The sequence below is a fragment of the Pseudophryne corroboree genome, chromosome 10 (genome assembly GCF_028390025.1).
Source record: "Pseudophryne corroboree isolate aPseCor3 chromosome 10, aPseCor3.hap2, whole genome shotgun sequence".
Taxonomy (NCBI): Eukaryota; Metazoa; Chordata; class Amphibia; order Anura; family Myobatrachidae; genus Pseudophryne; species Pseudophryne corroboree.
This window is the reverse complement of record NC_086453.1, coordinates 78,928,719-78,947,568: the sequence shown is the minus strand read 5'-3', so window position 1 is coordinate 78,947,568 and position 18,850 is coordinate 78,928,719. Positions and strand designations below refer to the sequence as shown.

General features: G+C 45.2%; 1 protein-coding gene across 2 annotated transcripts in view; it reads right to left on the bottom strand.

Moving 5' to 3' along the window:
* Window positions 1–18,850, bottom strand: part of LOC134966067 (carcinoembryonic antigen-related cell adhesion molecule 8-like) — a 176,062-nt gene that overhangs the window by 102,737 nt on the left and 54,475 nt on the right. For both annotated transcript variants that reach the window (XR_010188580.1, XM_063942532.1), the window contains exon 3: window positions 8,549–8,806. Coding sequence is in view for 1 of the 2 variants with exons in the window: in XM_063942532.1 (XP_063798602.1) it covers window positions 8,549–8,806 (258 nt within the window). In the remaining variant the exon portion in view is untranslated. The remainder of the gene's footprint in view (window positions 1–8,548; window positions 8,807–18,850) is intronic.

The window sequence follows — 18,850 nt, the reverse complement described above, 5'->3', positions numbered from 1 at the left end:
TTGCTGAGAGAGAGACTTGGGTTCATTCGTCCCATTGTAAGAAGGTTGCTGATCCAGAGAGGTCCCGTGATAAGGAACAGACGGTAGAGGTTGTATCACTGGAGTGTCTGTTCCAGGAGGACTGAGGCGGCACCCGAGCATTGAAAATCACAAGATCAAAAGCAGTTGTCGATTCCCTGTTCCCATTTATTGTTTTTCTCCACTTCCCATCCCCTCTCCCTCAAATTATTTTTCCCCCTTCTCATTCTTCTTCGTTTCCTCCTAAGATGGACTTGCCTCAAGAGACTGTGATCCGGATTTTCCTGTTGACCATGATGTTGATCAGAGCAGTCTGTTCCGGCGAGAGTACCATGGAGGTCGAGAGAGGTTCTGGAATGGGTTCTGATGATAAAAATGGAGGCGTAGTTTTCCAAGAACAACTTAACCAACAAGCAAAGGCGAGTATCAGAAAACGATCCGATAGCATTGACCATAGAAGGAATTGTGAAGGATTGTTAGCTGAGGAAAACTGTATCTGTAGGCTCTGTGACAACGTAGTTGAGGATGGGTGCATTAAGAAATGCCAATCCAGTTTTAATATCCATATGGGCCGGCATCCATTGAGTGACTATCACTCCTTAGTGGGTAGTGTGTTAAATCAAACAGATTGTTGGGTATGCTCTCAAGTACCTCAAGGTCATAGCAAATCAGGGCTAGTACCATTTCCTTTAACGTTAGGGGAGGTACTTGAGTTAAGTGGTGGGAGACCGGTGGACAGGAGGTTTAATATCTCCTGTCCTCCTAGTTTGAAGCTCCACCAATATCATGTGGATAGATCCCTCATATGTTTTAACATTTCCAATCCCCGAAAACCGGGAAATTGGGAAGTGTCATGGAGTAACCAAACCATGACCTTTTCGCATAGAGCAGATAGAATGCCTACAGATACAGAGCTTATACGCCACATAGCCAGTAGAGGAAAATCTTTCCGGTATAGGTATACCTTAGGAAATAGGATTACGAGAGTTGGAGAGGTATCACCAGGATACTGTGCACATATCGTACAACCTGATACGTGTACTAAGCAGATGGAAGAATTAGGGTTAGGAGATTTCACATGGAAGATGTGTAATATGGTTATGTCCTACTCCGTCCCATATGTTCTCCCCGATGATGCATATTTCATATGCGGGAGGAAGGCGTATAAGTGGCTTGCCCCAAACTCTGAAGGATTGTGTTATATTGGAAAAGTACTGCCTGAAGTAATGACTGTATCACATGACAAAATGAAAGACATACACCGTGTTGCCCAAACTCCTTATACTCACACCCATTACGAGCACGTAGTTAAACGGCACCTGATAGAAAGAACAGAGCATCCGGCCTCTGACATGATCCATGAATCCACCGGGATTCAGTTTCTAATCGCGTTAGACATCACTCGCACCGCCAGAGGAGTGTTGAATTATAAATACATATCTGCGCTTGCAAATTTGTTAGATAATATCACTGAAATGTATGATGACACGTTTAGGTATACTGGAAGAGAACTTCAAGCTTATAAAACAGAACTGGTACAGCATAGAATGGTTCTTAATTACCTCACTGCAGTGACAGGCGGATATTGTGTCACACTGGCAACACAATACGGCGTGAAATGTTGCACATATATTACGAATAGCACCGAGGACCCGGTCGAGGTCATAGACCAAAAGATGGACGATATTCTCCAACTGAAGTGGGAATTTCGCAGGAGACACAATCTCACTCTTGCTGCTGTAGGTAATGAGCTGACTGGTTGGGTGTCATGGTTGAACCCGCGAAATTGGTTTTCTGGTTTAGGAGAATGGGCTCAAGGAGTCATAATGGATGTTGGGAAGTTTCTCCTATGTATCTTAGGTGTTGTCATATCAATTGGTTTGATATTTAGATGCGGTCAGGCTTTAACGAAGTGCAAACGAAGTACCAGGGTGATGAGTTTAAGGAGTGAGGAAACTGTAATTCCAATGGATTTGATTTATGACCCAAATGTAGAAACAATGATGTGATGAAAATGCGATTTCTACGGTCCGTTTCTTTCACCTGTTTTTCCGTTTTCTCCAAGGTAAAAAGACCCACTTGGACGAGGAATTTGATGAGCCGATATACAGACAACAGATGGATTAAAGAAGAAGTTTTGACAACCTGATACACAGATTTTTGATGAACTTTGCCATAGATCCCCAGTTTCCCTAGAAATTTTAAAATTACGCTAGCCCAACACTTTTGTAAATCTATGGACATTGACAAAGCTTTTGCTCGCACCTTATGGGCAAAAGCACAAAGAAGACTGCATTCAACAGACACCGAACAAGACTTCAACCGACAAATGTTCATTTACCTGACATAGAATACCACTGCATTTACCGTAATTATGTCTTTTCTTCATCTCTACAACCTTCAGGTAATTACACACATAGTATAGGGAATACAGGCACAGATATCAGCAATCACATATTCCCCCATTCATGTATCATCAACTAAAATGTGCTCCCCATTTTGTTACAACCAAAATCCGAAAAGAGCTCGGTAAAGTTTGACAGCCCATCCACAGACCCGTACCACGGGATAAGAAGGAATTCAAATGTATACTTCGCAATACCTCGAAGCTTGATTTAAAACACGTACGGCACGATGATACATGACCCCCAAGCACGGATTCATACACACATGCTTCTGCTATCTCACTAGGTCATACCCTTTTCCTACCTTCTCCTCTCCCCCCCTACCCAACCATGTAAATGTATTAACCCCTGACATATATTTTTCTCTTTTTGAAATGTTTTAGGAAGTGGCAGTTATTGTTGACTGCCAAAGGGTGGACTGTCAAAGTCAGAAAAATATCTCTATGCACACTGCCATATTTGCACCTCACACAGGTCTGCGCTGCGCATGCGTGCGCTCTCCCGTGCGTGCGCATACTCGCTGTTGCGGGCACCCGCGGGCGCGCGGTATGTGCATTTACGGTAGAGTTCATGTGTTCGTAGCGTGCGACTCAATCGTTACACATTTTCACTATATAATGTATTTTGTAGATCATGGTCCCTTTGATAGAATCTGAAAGTTTGGTTAATGTAGAATGTTCATGAACAGAGAGATCCCCCTTTGTTTGATACGAAGGGTCAGACAGGAGTAATACAGTGGTGTTTAGTATCCATCGGAAGAGTATCTAATTAGCAATATTCCGGTGTTGGTTTGAAGCGGATTAATCGCTCGTGCGAATAATTATGGACATAAGAAGTTTATGTCCATTTACTATTATTTGCACTTAATTATCCATGCGGCGGGAAACCCAGTTTCCCTCCCACCTGAGCTGTTGGAAATAGTCACAGCCCACCTGTATGAATCAACCTATGACCTTTTGTTATAATGCGAGGAGAAATTCCTGTGTCCAATGAACAATGAGATTGTAGGGACCATTGAATTGTATTGTGTGTGGGGCATAAATAGACAAGCCGATCACATCCAGCTCTCACTCTTCAACGGTTATCATTGCTGAAAATCGGGAGCTGGATGTCCAGAGGCGCATGCGATCGTTTCCTTTGTGCGTAAGTTTTCTCCGCAATCATATTGTCTTTCCTTGTTGTTATGGGCCATATCTCTCTCTCTCTCTCTCTTCTCCTTTTTCTCTCGTAATCCCTTGAACGTAATAGTATTGTATTGTATTTTATGTATAGTTATCTGGTTAGGTAGTCTATGTTATATTGTAGTGTATGACTTGTATTGTATTAATTCTTTTGCAAGTATAACATTCATAATATATATATTAGGCGTTGGACCCTAAGCACGGTATCTGTGTATTTCTTATAGTGTTAAGTATTCTCAGAGCGTCGGTGACGCTCAAACAGCTTTTAAGTTAATCAGGTTACACTGTGTTGCATCTACACCCTATCTCTACACAAAGGTTTTACAGCATAGTACATTGTTTATGGTTTAGATATAAAGGTTTAACATTGTGAGCGACTGCGCCGCTCGTGATCTCCTCGTGGTCTCGAGCGTCCGCTACGCTGATAGCGTAGCATTACGGTAGTCGCTCACCTATAAGTGTGCCCGATACCAACAGCGTATTCTCGTGAGCGTCTGTATCGCTCGAGCAGCCCGCTCCCGATACAGCGTCCGTTACGCTATAGTGAACCATTACGTTAGTCAGCAGCCAATAGCGTGCCTGCCTGTGATCTCTTGGCCGTGAGCGAACGTGACGCTTGAGTGTCTCGACCACGGCTAAGCGATTGTTACGCAACGAGCGTACCCTTACGGTACTCCATACGTAAATAGCGTACAGTGTTCTTAGACCTCATAAAGGGTTTTATATAAGATAAATATTTAGCTTTATCAGTTCCCATCTATTTATAAGAGATATTATCTTTAACAGATCAATTTGAGATATTATCAGTGGTTAGGGGAACGTGTTATAGGTGACATTGATTAGAGGTAAGAGGCAAAAAATGTTTTTGCTCATCTTCCGGATTATCAAAAATTAGAGTGCAGCCATTATCGGAAACCTGCAATTTAGTTGGGTACAGGAGCGCAAATCTCTTCTGGGAGTCTGCAAGAAATTTACAAACAGTAGAGAAAGATCTGTGCTTCTGCCCGACCGCAGCTGAAAATAATCAATTGATCCATTTTCCTGTAAACTCTCAAGACCATTTCTTTGGTTCTGAAATCTAAATAACGTGCAATCACTGGTCTAGGGCGAGAGTTGACACTGTCCCTCTCCACTCAAACTCTATGCACTCTCTCTACCTGAGGAACTTCCACCGATTCAGGAAGATCTAAAGCTAGTGCTAATTTAGAAGTAATATAATCACTAAGGGAAGTAGGTTTAACCGCCTCCGGAATTCCAATGAACCGCAAGTTATTCCTGCAATTCCGATTTTCCAAATCATCTAATTTATCTTTTAGCTCTCTAATCATCGCTACGGATGAGTCGGTATTGGATTGTAGAGACAACGTTGAGTCTTCGATATCACTCACTCGTTGTTCAAGGTCGGCTATCCTAGAAGTGTTAGAGGCAACCTCTTTGATAGTACATTGAAAAGATACCTTAAATTCATCTAGCTTTTTGTCAATATGTGGCATGAAATCTGATAAGATCTCCTGTGCAGTTTGAGACAAATGAGTAGTAAGGTCAGGTTGGCTTGATGAATAAGTATTCGTAGAAGAGAATAAGAATTTATCCATCAAATGCGGGGGGCGAGGGTTATTATTACAAGCGAGAGAGTTATAGCAGAGTTTACAGGAAAGCGTTACCAATTAGACAGTAATGATGGCAAGACATAAAGAAAAAGAGGAAATTTTCCTCTTTCTTTCCTTTCACATTATAGAAAAAATGTAACACCCCCTAAATGGTATAATGAAATCAAATGGAACCAGAGAGGGATGAAGTAGGCAAAAATATAGTTACATTATTACCTTTTGTATAAAAGGTGGGGAGAGAAAATAAAAAACACAATAATAATCAATGATAACGTTTGTGAATATTAGTTATTATTCAATATCGCCAATGAATGGCAGCATATGCTCCTAAAACTAGGTAATTGTTCAATATTAGCAGCAGATGGTGGTGCAAGCCTATCTATATCAATGTATGTGGAACCCAGTTATAACAAAATATATTAATACGATATGTGGATTCAAACAGTTATACAGTTTTGTCAGTAGATGGCAGCAGAAGCTCATCTATGGTAAAGACTACCAAATATATGTAGCTTACAATATGCAGTCAGAGTATATACAGAGGAGAGGCTTAAGTCTCTATATCAGGGATCATAAATTATGATAAATGTTCCATCAGAAGAGAGGATTATAAAATATAGGCACAGTCCAGTGTAGCCAGTGCGTTCCACCTAGAACAGAAAAATTAGCCCTGTGGGCTTTATAGGATGTGTGTGAAAGAGAAGAATAGAAGGGGGAAGAAGGGGGTAAGCAAGCAGGGCTAGGTAGTGAAGGTGAGGGGAAAAAGGTAATGTAGGGGAGGAGAGGGGGCACACATAAGGAAGGTCGGCATCAAGTCAGGGGATCAAGGTCAGAAAGCCAGTAGTGTTAATCAGTGTAGGAGAGACAAATCAGGTTAATAATTGTGGGGTTCAGCGAACCACTGGAGCATCCACAGCCACCAGGATCCTCAACGCCAGACAGCAATAACCCCACACTGGAGGTTCAGCAGGGGAGCAGGAAGACGCTCAGGTCCGTTGGCAGCAGAAGCGGGACCACAAAAGAAGGAAGCAGGTGTCAGCAGATCTGGGCACAGGTAGGGAGGGATACACGTCCACCAGCAAAAGCCCAGCAGTGTACCGGGTAGGCACTCCCACACAAACGGAGCAGCAGAGGAGGTAAGAGATTCAGCGGAGCCTCATGAAGAGCATTCATACAGCGATCGGTGGTCAGTCTCGAGGATCCAGCTATAGGGTAGGCAGGAGTGCGTGCAGTCTCCGTCCGTCGGATTCTCCCGCTGTCCCGCTCCGATGAACACCTCCACCACGCTGCTCCGGACGCTTCAGGCAATCAAGCAGGGAGAGCTTACTGCAGGCGTGTGACTCACCTCCACCGCTCACACCCGTCCTCGCGTCTCCAGCCCAGGTTTCTGAGAGCCGCTCAGAACAGCCGCGTCTCCAGCTCTAGCAGGTAGGGGGATCACAGGGAGATAGCGGGCAGCAGAGAAAGGAAGTATAGCGGTAGTCCTTATGTATATGCAGACCGAGGTCCTCTAGTCGAGGCGGGTCAAATGTAGGGGTAAAGGATGTAATCACCCACCATGCAGCGGCCTGATCACGGGCCTGACTCAGGGGAACAAGGCTCACATCCAGTTAATCCCAAGAAAGATGCTGTCGGGTCCCTCCAAGTGTGAGGAAGGTATCCCCTTACAGTGGGAAGGGCAGTGTAGAAAAAGTCCAGGCAGATGGCGATTGATGGAGCGTGGTTGAGCAGAGCTCAGCTAAAACGTGGCCATCTTGGATGCACCACCCACCGGAAGTCATACTTATCTTTTTAATGCCGAAGAAGAGGTCATTGAGAAAATGGTGCTGCCACCATTTTACCGGCGATGCACATTTGTAGTAGAGAAATCACTGGACAGATTGCACTGGCACTAGTTCTCCAGATGAATAAGAATGCACAGTAACTCTGGCACTATGGACCCCTCCTTGAATAAGGTGTCTATGACAAGTACAGTATATAGTACATCAATATGTATGTAGTAGTGATGCAAAATATATGATATGTGGGAAGAGCAACAGATAAAGGTAAACCTGAGACTCAAGGACATAAATGCTACTATCAGGAATGTGTGGTGAGGTAAATGGCTCAGGAGGCACTGGCTAGTACCAGAGCCAGATTTACACACAATATATGAGCCAAAGGGTACATGTGGGCATTATACACAGGTGCAGCAGTATATACATGTGGGCATTACACACAGGTGCAGCAGTATATACATGTGGGCATTATACACAGGTGCAGCAGTATATACATGTGGGTATTATACACAGGTGAAGCAGTATATACATGTGGGCATTATACACAAATGCAGGAGTATATACATGTGGGTATTACACACAGGTGCAACAGTATAAACTCCTGTAAATTTGGTGAGTTTTGATCAGAGATGTATGGAAAGGATAGGCACTGCCTCACCTGCCATAGACTTTTAACTCCAGAGTTTTGGCTATAAAAATTATAAGAATAATGCAAATTAGATATTTCTAACATATTCTATGTATTTTTCATATACTTTATACAGCCAAAACTCTGGCATAAATGTTAGTATGACAGAAAAGGCTCTGCCTCACCTGCCTCACCCCACTGCACGTCACCGGATAGATCTCCCTGTACAGTGTCTGTCTAACACTGGTAGTCATCTGAGAGCCCGGTCTGGCAGTTGCTCAGAATGAGTACCCTTTACTCTGACTCTCTGCCAGACTAGGCTGCAACGGAGAGGCCTGAACATTGTATTTAAACACCTTCACAACTTACAACTGCACTATATGTACAAAAGAGATTATGGGCGGGATGTACTAAGCTCTCCCGCAGCGGAATCTCCCTTCTCTGCACTCCCGTTGTACTTCTCCATGGTAACTGCTCTCCTCCCACTGGCCAGTGCTGCCCTTCACTCCCTGTAGTTTCCGCGTCACATGATTTCATCCATCTCCCATAGGAGGTTCAGTGTCCCTTCGTTGACCCCATGTGCACCAACGTACGGACCCGTCAACCGCCCCTTCTTCTTAAACGGCACACATGTCCCGTACCGAGCAGCAGCCTGTAATTCCCAATGTCAATTGCAGAGTGCTGAGTGGCCGCGGCAGTGAGGATGTGGAATAATGGAGTTAATTCCAGCGAGGGGGAGAGGAGAAAACTACAGGGAGCAAAGGGCAGCGCCTGCCAGTGGCAGGAGAGCAGTTACCATGGAGAAGACAACGGTAGCGCAGAGAGGGGAGATTCTTCTGCAGGACAGCTTAGTACATCCCGCCCTATGTTACAAAATCTTGTGCTGGAAATATGCAGAATTTGAATGTAACATTAATTATAAACTTACCTAATGCAACAATCACGTACACAGAGGCAGTAGCATTACGCCGTGTCGCTGGGTTAGTCACCGCACAGGTATACATCCCCTGGCTCTCATCGTAAGCATTATACAGTAGCAGCGTGTTTTGTTTTATATTTAAATCGCTGTCCTTGAATATCCATTGGTAGTTGGGTGGTGGGTAAGAATCGGCAGAACATGACAATGAGATGTACGACCCAACATGCACTAGTAACTCGCCTGTAATTTGCACATTATCTGGGCCATCTGCAATAACAATGATACCCTATGTCATAATGGTAGGACAGAAAAGTGTACAAGTTATTCTGATGTCAGGAGCGGCAGCTTTATCACATGTAGAAATAAACAGAGAACATACATATTGTTATAATTACAATACACAGTTACTTATCACATCATTATTTTGGCCCTGACCTAAGTTCTCTACATGGAGGGAGGGAGAACTGCTGTACATTTGTGGATGTACAGTACACGTTATGTCCCATCTCATTGCCAGCACATTCCAGTTCTTAGGGGTACATTTACTAAGCAGTGATAAGAGCGGAGAAGTGAGCCAGTGGAGATATTTCCCCATCAACCAATCAGCAGCTCTGTATCATTTTATAGTATGCAAATTATAGATGCTACTTCAGTGCTGATTGGTTGCCATGGGCAACTTCTCCACTGGCTCACTTCTCCGCTCTTATCACTGCTTAGTAAATGTACCCATTAATTACAAAGTGGAAAATATCCCGATAACCGTACCGGTGAGATCCCCTCTAACCGCTCATTCTACTCTCCAGAATCTCCACTGCTGATTCCATGGTCAGTAACACCAGCTCTTGTTAGGAGCAATAGATTTGTGACCAGGGGTGGATTTAGGAGTGAGGATGTCCCTAGGCGCAAGAATAACAGCCCCAAGCCCCCCCCCCCCCCCTTGTATCATTTTATTAATTCTATCGATTGGCAATCATCAAATGGGGACTTATAACCTATGTAATAGAATTATAAAAAAGCCACTAACTATTGTGTGCGGGTTCGCAGTGGCATGTTGATGAATGCGCAATGCGAGCGCAGCACTTACATAGTCTGCTGATAATTGCTCCATTGAATAGAACATTGACTTTGCGTACTTCTCTGAATCAGGCCCACTATCCTTTCAGTATATTTACTAATGTTCAGTTCTGGAGCCTTTGCATTCAATTTGTGCTGATTTTGCTATGTGGTGATATAATAAAGGCAAAATCGAATGTAAAATCGTATATAAAACTAAATCCATTCAAAATCGAATTTCAGCAAAACATCGGTACTTTAACATAGACAAATATAGGATCCCCTGATTTGCTAGGTGATTTTAGATTCTAAACAACATTCGCGGGCAGATGTACTAAACTTAGAGAGAGATAAAGTGGACAGAGATAAAGGAGGCTATTCAGAGATGGATGCAGTTCTTGCTTCCGCAGCAAGATCTGCGTCCATCTACTCACATGCTGGGGACCGCCTAGCACATGGCAATGCCGCCCAGCATGTGTGTGGTGTCGCCCTGTGATGCATTTGCAATTTAAGTGCGAACGCATTGATTAGAGGATGACCCCTGCTTGCGTATTTGATGTGTACACTGTTTGATGTGTACACTGTTTGTGAATGAGTCACTCTCTAATGGTTAGGCAAACCTCTGTAGTGGCTAGCCACACCCACTCTGGAGACTGGCCACACCCCTACCACTGCATTGCCCTGATGAGCCCTTCACGTCCCAGTGTGACACTGCTGGAGGGGTCCATCCAAACAAGGAAGAAAAAGTTGGTGTGACCACACCTAAGGACTGCCAGGTGGAGACAATCCAGGAAAGACTGTGGAAGTCAAGAGAAGATGCTGTGTGGAGAAAGTCCAGGACAGAGTGTAGAATTTAAGTGAGACTGAGTACAGAGCCCAGGTGGGGCTTAGTAGCCAGTTGCCAAGCCAGGCCAGCCTAGTCTTTCTTGTGCGAGGAAGGACTACAATAAGTGAGGTAGTGCACTGCATGGAGACTAGGTTTGTTTTTGTTTTTAGTTTATTGATACTGCTGACATCAGTAAAACTCCATTTTATGTATTGAGCCTGGAAAAGATTTGTGTTGATCCAGGGCCGTCTTAACAGCAGTGTAGGCCCCTGGGCAAAGCAATGCACTACGGCCCCTACCCATATTCCTGCAGAAGGGGTGGGGGGTGCTATCAGCGTCAGCTTTGATGTCCAGCGGGCGGAAGTGAGGTTTCTATCTTCTGCTCAGCATGTTGGACTTGAAGCAGTCATTTCTGCTAATTACTTCTTTACTGCACAAATGGTGGGAGATGGGGAGGGGGGGGAGAACACTAAACTGTAGAAGCGGGCACTGGGCTAAATGAAGGGGCCCGGTATATGACTTCCCGGGTGTTAGGGGATGTTTAATATGCTGTGGAGTGGTGGATAGTAGAGTGGGCTTAATAATCATCATTTTTCAGAGGGGGGGCAGCTTGCAGATATCTCCAGTTCCTGGAAATAGATTTCTTGGCTTTCAGTGTGATAAAAAAAAAAACTAGAAAGTTCCACCTTTCAGGAGATTCTGGGGACTTGGGGATCAGACTTCAGGAGTCAGAGCAATTTGCCGAAGAAAATACAAAACTGCATACCAGGTGTGTGGAGCTAGAGCAGGAACTGTTGGAAGGCTGATATCTCTGGTTCTGAGCATAACAGAGACAAGCTGACACTGTCCACCGACATGGGAGAATCCCAGCTCTTAGAGTTTGCCCTCAGAAAACCTTTAAGTCAGGTAGAACCCGAGATATCTGGCTGGGAAGAGCAACTAACAGGCTCGGATGGGGACCACTGTTTAAAGTCAGATATCTCCGGTTTCTCAGGGCAGATTTTCAAAAATCTGGTGCCGCTGGAAAGAGGGGACCCTCAGCTATCAGTCTATGGCCCTCCTATACTCCTGGGGCCATTGGGAAACTGCCCATTGAGCACATATGAAAATACGCCCTATGTTGATCCTGATTTGAGCTCCTGAACACTGTACCACTAGACACTAGAGATGAGCGCCTGCAATTTTTCGGGTTTTGTATTTTGGTTTTGGGTTCGGTTCCGCGGCCGTGTTTTGGGTTCGACCGCGTTTTGGCAAAACCTCACCGAATTTTTTTTGTCGGATTCGGGTGTGTTTTGGATTCGGGTGTTTTTTTAAAAAAAACACTAAAAAACAGCTTAAATCATAGAATTTGGGGGTCATTTTGATCCCATATTATTATTAACCTCAAAAACCATAATTTCCACTCATTTTCAGTCTATTCTGAATTAGAGATGAGCGCCTGAAATTTTTCGGGTTTTGTGTTTTGGTTTTGGGTTCGGTTCCGCGGCCGTGTTTTGGGTTCGAACGCGTTTTGGCAAAACCTCACCGAATTTTTTTTGTCGGATTCGGGTGTGTTTTGGATTCGGGTGTTTTTTTCAAAAAACACTAAAAAACAGCTTAAATCATAGAATTTGGGGGTCATTTTGATCCCAAAGTATTATTAACCTCAAAAACCATAATTTACACTCATTTTCAGTCTATTCTGAATACCTCACACCTCACAATATTATTTTTAGTCCTAAAATTTGCACCGAGGTCGCTGTGTGAGTAAGATAAGCGACCCTAGTGGCCGACACAAACACCGGGCCCATCTAGGAGTGGCACTGCAGTGTCACGCAGGATGTCCCTTCCAAAAAACCCTCCCCAAACAGCACATGACGCAAAGAAAAAAAGAGGCGCAATGAGGTAGCTGTGTGAGTAAGATTAGCGACCCTAGTGGCCGACACAAACACCGGGCCCATCTAGGAGTGGCACTGCAGTGTCACGCAGGATGGCCCTTCCAAAAAACCCTCCCCAAACAGCACATGACGCAAAGAAAAAAAGAGGCGCAATGAGGTAGCTGTGTGAGTAAGATTAGCGACCCTAGTGGCCGACACAAACACCGGGCCCATCTAGGAGTGGCACTGCAGTGTCACGCAGGATGTCCCTTCCAAAAAACCCTCCCCAAACAGCACATGACGCAAAGAAAAAAAGAGGCGCAATGAGGTAGCTGTGTGAGTAAGATTAGCGACCCTAGTGGCCGACACAAACACCGGGCCCATCTAGGAGTGGCACTGCAGTGTCACGCAGGATGTCCCTTCCAAAAAACCCTCCCCAAACAGCACATGACGCAAAGAAAAAAAGAGGCGCAATGAGGTAGCTGACTGTGTGAGTAAGATTAGCGACCCTAGTGGCCGACACAAACACCGGGCCCATCTAGGAGTGGCACTGCAGTGTCACGCAGGATGTCCCTTCCAAAAAACCCTCCCCAATCAGCACATGACGCAAAGAAAAAGAAAAGAAAAAAGAGGTGCAAGATGGAATTGTCCTTGGGCCCTCCCACCCACCCTTATGTTGTATAAACAAAACAGGACATGCACACTTTAACCAACCCATCATTTCAGTGACAGGGTCTGCCACACGACTGTGACTGATATGACGGGTTGGTTTGGACCCCCCCCAAAAAAGAAGCAATTAATCTCTCCTTGCACAAACTGGCTCTACAGAGGCAAGATGTCCACCTCATCTTCACCCTCCGATATATCACCGTGTACATCCCCCTCCTCACAGATTATCAATTCGTCCCCACTGGAATCCACCATCTCAGCTCCCTGTGTACTTTGTGGAGGCAATTGCTGCTGGTCAATGTCTCCGCGGAGGAATTGATTATAATTCATTTTAATGAACATCATCTTCTCCACATTTTCTGGATGTAACCTCGTACGCCGATTGCTGACAAGGTGAGCGGCGGCACTAAACACTCTTTCGGAGTACACACTTGTGGGAGGGCAACTTAGGTAGAATAAAGCCAGTTTGTGCAAGGGCCTCCAAATTGCCTCTTTTTCCTGCCAGTATAAGTACGGACTGTGTGACGTGCCTACTTGGATGCGGTCACTCATATAATCCTCCACCATTCTATCAATGTTGAGAGAATCATATGCAGTGACAGTAGACGACATGTCCGTAATCGTTGTCAGGTCCTTCAGTCCGGACCAGATGTCAGCATCAGCAGTCGCTCCAGACTGCCCTGCATCACCGCCAGCGGGTGGGCTCGGAATTCTGAGCCTTTTCCTCGCACCCCCAGTTGCGGGAGAATGTGAAGGAGGAGATGTTGACAGGTCGCGTTCCGCTTGACTTGACAATTTTGTCACCAGCAGGTCTTTCAACCCCAGCAGACTTGTGTCTGCCGGAAAGAGAGATCCAAGGTAGGCTTTAAATCTAGGATCGAGCACGGTGGCCAAAATGTAGTGCTCTGATTTCAACAGATTGACCACCCGTGAATCCTTGTTAAGCGAATTAAGGGCTGCATCCACAAGTCCCACATGCCTAGCGGAATCGCTCCCTTTTAGCTCCTTCTTCAATGCCTCCAGCTTCTTCTGCAAAAGCCTGATGAGGGGAATGACCTGACTCAGGCTGGCAGTGTCTGAACTGACTTCACGTGTGGCAAGTTCAAAGGGCATCAGAACCTTGCACAACGTTGAAATCATTCTCCACTGCACTTGAGACAGGTGCATTCCACCTCCTATATCGTGCTCAATTGTATAGGCTTGAATGGCCTTTTGCTGCTCCTCCAACCTCTGAAGCATATAGAGGGTTGAATTCCACCTCGTTACCACTTCTTGCTTCAGATGATGGCAGGGCAGGTTCAGTAGTTTTTGGTGGTGCTCCAGTCTTCTGTACGTGGTGCCTGTACGCCGAAAGTGTCCCGCAATTTTTCTGGCCACCGACAGCATCTCTTGCACGCCCCTGTCGTTTTTTAAAAAATTCTGCACCACCAAATTCAAGGTATGTGCAAAACATGGGACGTGCTGGAATTTGCCCATATTTAATGCACACACAATATTGCTGGCGTTGTCCGATGCCACAAATCCACAGGAGAGTCCAATTGGGGTAAGCCATTCCGCGATGATCTTCCTCAGTTGCCGTAAGAGGTTTTCAGCTGTGTGCGTATTCTGGAAAGCGGTGATACAAAGCGTAGCCTGCCTAGGAAAGAGTTGGCGTTTGCGAGATGCTGCTACTGGTGCCGCCGCTGCTGTTCTTGCGGCGGGAGTCCATACATCTACCCAGTGGGCTGTCACAGTCATATAGTCCTGACCCTGCCCTGCTCCACTTGTCCACATGTCCGTGGTTAAGTGGACATTGGGTACAACTGCATTTTTTAGGACACTGGTGAGTCTTTTTCTGACGTCCGTGTACATTCTCGGTATCGCCTGCCTAGAGAAGTGGAACCTAGATGGTATTTGGTAACGGGGGCACACTGCCTCAATAAATTGTCTAGTTCCCTGTGAACTAACGGCGGATACCGGACGCACGTCTAACACCAACATAGTTGTCAAGGCCTCAGTTATCCGCTTTGCAGTAGGATGACTGCTGTGATATTTCATCTTCCTCGCAAAGGACTGTTGAACAGTCAATTGCTTACTGGAAGTAGTACAAGTGGGCTTACGACTTCCCCTCTGGGATGACCATCGACTCCCAGCGGCAACAACAGCAGCGCCAGCAGCAGTAGGCGTTACACGCAAGGATGCATCGGAGGAATCCCAGGCAGGAGAGGACTCGTCAGAATTGCCAGTGACATGGCCTGCAGGACTATTGGCATTCCTGGGGAAGGAGGAAATTGACACTGAGGGAGTTGGTGGGGTGGTTTGCGTGAGCTTGGTTACAAGAGGAAGGGATTTACTGGTCAGTGGACTGCTTCCGCTGTCACCCAAAGTTTTTGAACTTGTCACTGACTTATTATGAATGCGCTGCAGGTGACGTATAAGGGAGGATGTTCCGAGGTGGTTAACGTCCTTACCCCTACTTATTACAGCTTGACAAAGGGAACACACGGCTTGACACCTGTTGTCCGCATTTCTGGTGAAATACCTCCACACCGAAGAGCTGATTTTTTTGGTATTTTCACCTGGCATGTCAACGGCCATATTCCTCCCACGGACAACAGGTGTCTCCCCGGGTGCCTGACTTAAACAAACCACCTCACCATCAGAATCCTCCTGGTCAATTTCCTCCCCAGCGCCAGCAACACCCATATCCTCCTCATCCTGGTGTACTTCAACACTGACATCTTCAATCTGACTATCAGGAACTGGACTGCGGGTGCTCCTTCCAGCACTTGCAGGGGGCGTGCAAATGGTGGAAGGCGCATGCTCTTCACGTCCAGTGTTGGGAAGGTCAGGCATCGCAACCGACACAATTGGACTCTCCTTGTGGATTTGGGATTTCGAAGAATGCACAGTTCTTTGCTGTGCTGCTTTTGCCAGCTTGAGTCTTTTCATTTTTCTAGCGAGAGGCTGAGTGCTTCCATCCTCATGTGAAGCTGAACCACTAGCCATGAACATAGGCCATGGCCTCAGCCGTTCCTTGCCACTCCGTGTGGTAAATGGCATATTGGCAAGTTTACGCTTCTCCTCCGACAATTTTATTTTAGGTTTTGGAGTCCTTTTTTTACTGATATTTGGTGTTTTGGATTTGACATGCTCTGTACTATGACATTGGGCATCGGCCTTGGCAGACGACGTTGCTGGCATTTCATCGTCTCGGCCATGACTAGTGGCAGCAGCTTCAGCACGAGGTGGAAGTGGATCTTGATCTTTCCCTAATTTTGGAACCTCAACATTTTTGTTCTCCATATTTTAATAGGCACAACTAAAAGGCACCTCAGGTAAACAATGGAGATGGATGGATTGGATACTAGTATACAATTATGGACGGGCTGCCGAGTGCCGACACAGAGGTAGCCACAGCCATGAACTACCGCACTGTACTGTGTCTGCTGCTAATATATAGACTGGTTGATAAAGAGATAGTATACTCGTAACTAGTATGTATGTATAAAGAAAGAAAAAAAAACCACGGTTAGGTGGTATATACAATTATGGACGGGCTGCCGAGTGCCGACACAGAGGTAGCCACAGCCGTGAACTACCGCACTGTACTGTGTCTGCTGCTAATATAGACTGGTTGATAAAGAGATAGTATACTCGTAACTAGTATGACTATAAAGAAAGAAGAAAAAAACACGGTTAGGTGGTATATACAATTATGGACGGGCTGCCGAGTGCCGACACAGAGGTAGCCACAGCCGTGAACTACCGCACTGTACTGTGTCTGCTGCTAATATATAGACTGGTTGATAAAGAGATAGTATACTCGTAACTAGTATGTATGTATAAAGAAAGAAAAAAAAACCACGGTTAGGTGGTATATACAATTATGGACGGGCTGCCGAGTGCCGACACAGAGGTAGCCACAGCCGTGAACTACCGCACTGTACTGTGTCTGCTGCTAATATAGACTGGTTGATAAAGAGATAGTATACTCGTAACTAGTATGTATGTATAAAGAAAGAAAAAAAAACCACGGTTAGGTGGTATATACAATTATGGACGGGCTGCCGAGTGCCGACACAGAGGTAGCCACAGCCGTGAACTACCGCACTGTACTGTGTCTGCTGCTAATATAGACTGGTTGATAAAGAGATAGTATACTCGTAACTAGTATGTATGTATAAAGAAAGAAAAAAAAACCACGGTTAGGTGGTATATACAATTATGGACGGGCTGCCGAGTGCCGACACAGAGGTAGCCACAGCCGTGAACTACCGCACTGTACTGTGTCTGCTGCTAATATATAGACTGGTTGATAAAGAGATAGTATACTCGTAACTAGTATGTATGTATAAAGAAAGAAAAAAAAACCACGGTTAGGTGGTATATACAATTATGGACGGGCTGCCGAGTGCCGACACAGAGGTAGCCACAGCCGTGAACTACCGCACTGTACTGTGTCTGCTGCTAATATAGACTGGTTGATAAAGAGATAGTATACTCGTAACTAGTATGTATGTATAAAGAAAGAAAAAAAAACCACGGTTAGGTGGTATATACAATTATGGACGGGCTGCCGAGTGCCGACACAGAGGTAGCCACAGCCGTGAACTACCGCACTGTACTGTGTCTGCTGCTAATATAGACTGGTTGATAAAGAGATAGTATACTCGTAACTAGTATGACTATAAAGAAAGAAAAAAAAAACACGGTTAGGTGGTATATACAATTATGGACGGGCTGCCGAGTGCCGACACAGAGGTAGCCACAGCCGTGAACTACCGCACTGTACTGTGTCTGCTGCTAATATATAGACTGGTTGATAAAGAGATAGTATACTCGTAACTAGTATGTATGTATAAAGAAAGAAAAAAAAACCACGGTTAGGTGGTATATACAATTATGGACGGGCTGCCGAGTGCCGACACAGAGGTAGCCACAGCCGTGAACTACCGCACTGTACTGTGTCTGCTGCTAATATAGACTGGTTGATAAAGAGATAGTATACTACTAATATTATATATACTGGTGGTCAGGTCACTGGTCACTAGTCACACTGGCAGTGGCACTCCTGCAGCAAAAGTGTGCACTGTTTAATTTTAATATAATATTATGAACTCCTGGCTCCTGCTATAACCTATAACTGGCACTGCAGTAGTGCTCCCCAGTCTCCCCCACAATTATAAGCTGTGTGAGCTGAGCAGTCAGACAGATATATAATATATATAGATGATGCAGCACACTGGCCTGAGCCTGAGCAGTGCACACAGATATGGTATGTGACTGACTGAGTCACTGTGTGTATCGCTTTTTTCAGGCAGAGAACGGATATATTAAATAAACTGCACTGTGTGTCTGGTGGTCACTCACTATATAATATATTATGTACTCCTGGCTCCTGCTATAACCTATAACTGGCACTGCAGTAGTGCTCCCCAGTCTCCCCCACAATTATAAGCTGTGTGAGCTGAGCAGTCAGACAGATATATATATAATATTATATATAGATAATAGATGATGCAGCACACTGGCCTGAGCCTGAGCAGTGCACACAGATATGGTATGTGACTGAGTCACTGTGTGCTGTGTATCGCTTTTTTCAGGCAGAGAACGGATTATAAAGTAAACTGCACTGTCCTCACTAGTAAACTCTCTCCACTCAGTCTCTACACTTCTACAGTAACAGTACTCCTCCTAGTCAGCTCCAGTAAATCTCTCTCAGTCTCTTATAATCTAAATGGAGAGGACGCCAGCCACGTCCTCTCCCTATCAATCTCAATGCACGTGTGAAAATGGCGGCGACGCGCGGCTCCTTATATAGAATCCGAGTCTCGCGATAGAATCCGAGCCTCGCGAGAATCCGACAGCGTCATGATGACGTTCGGGCGCGCTCGGGTTAACCGAGCAAGGCGGGAAGATCCGAGT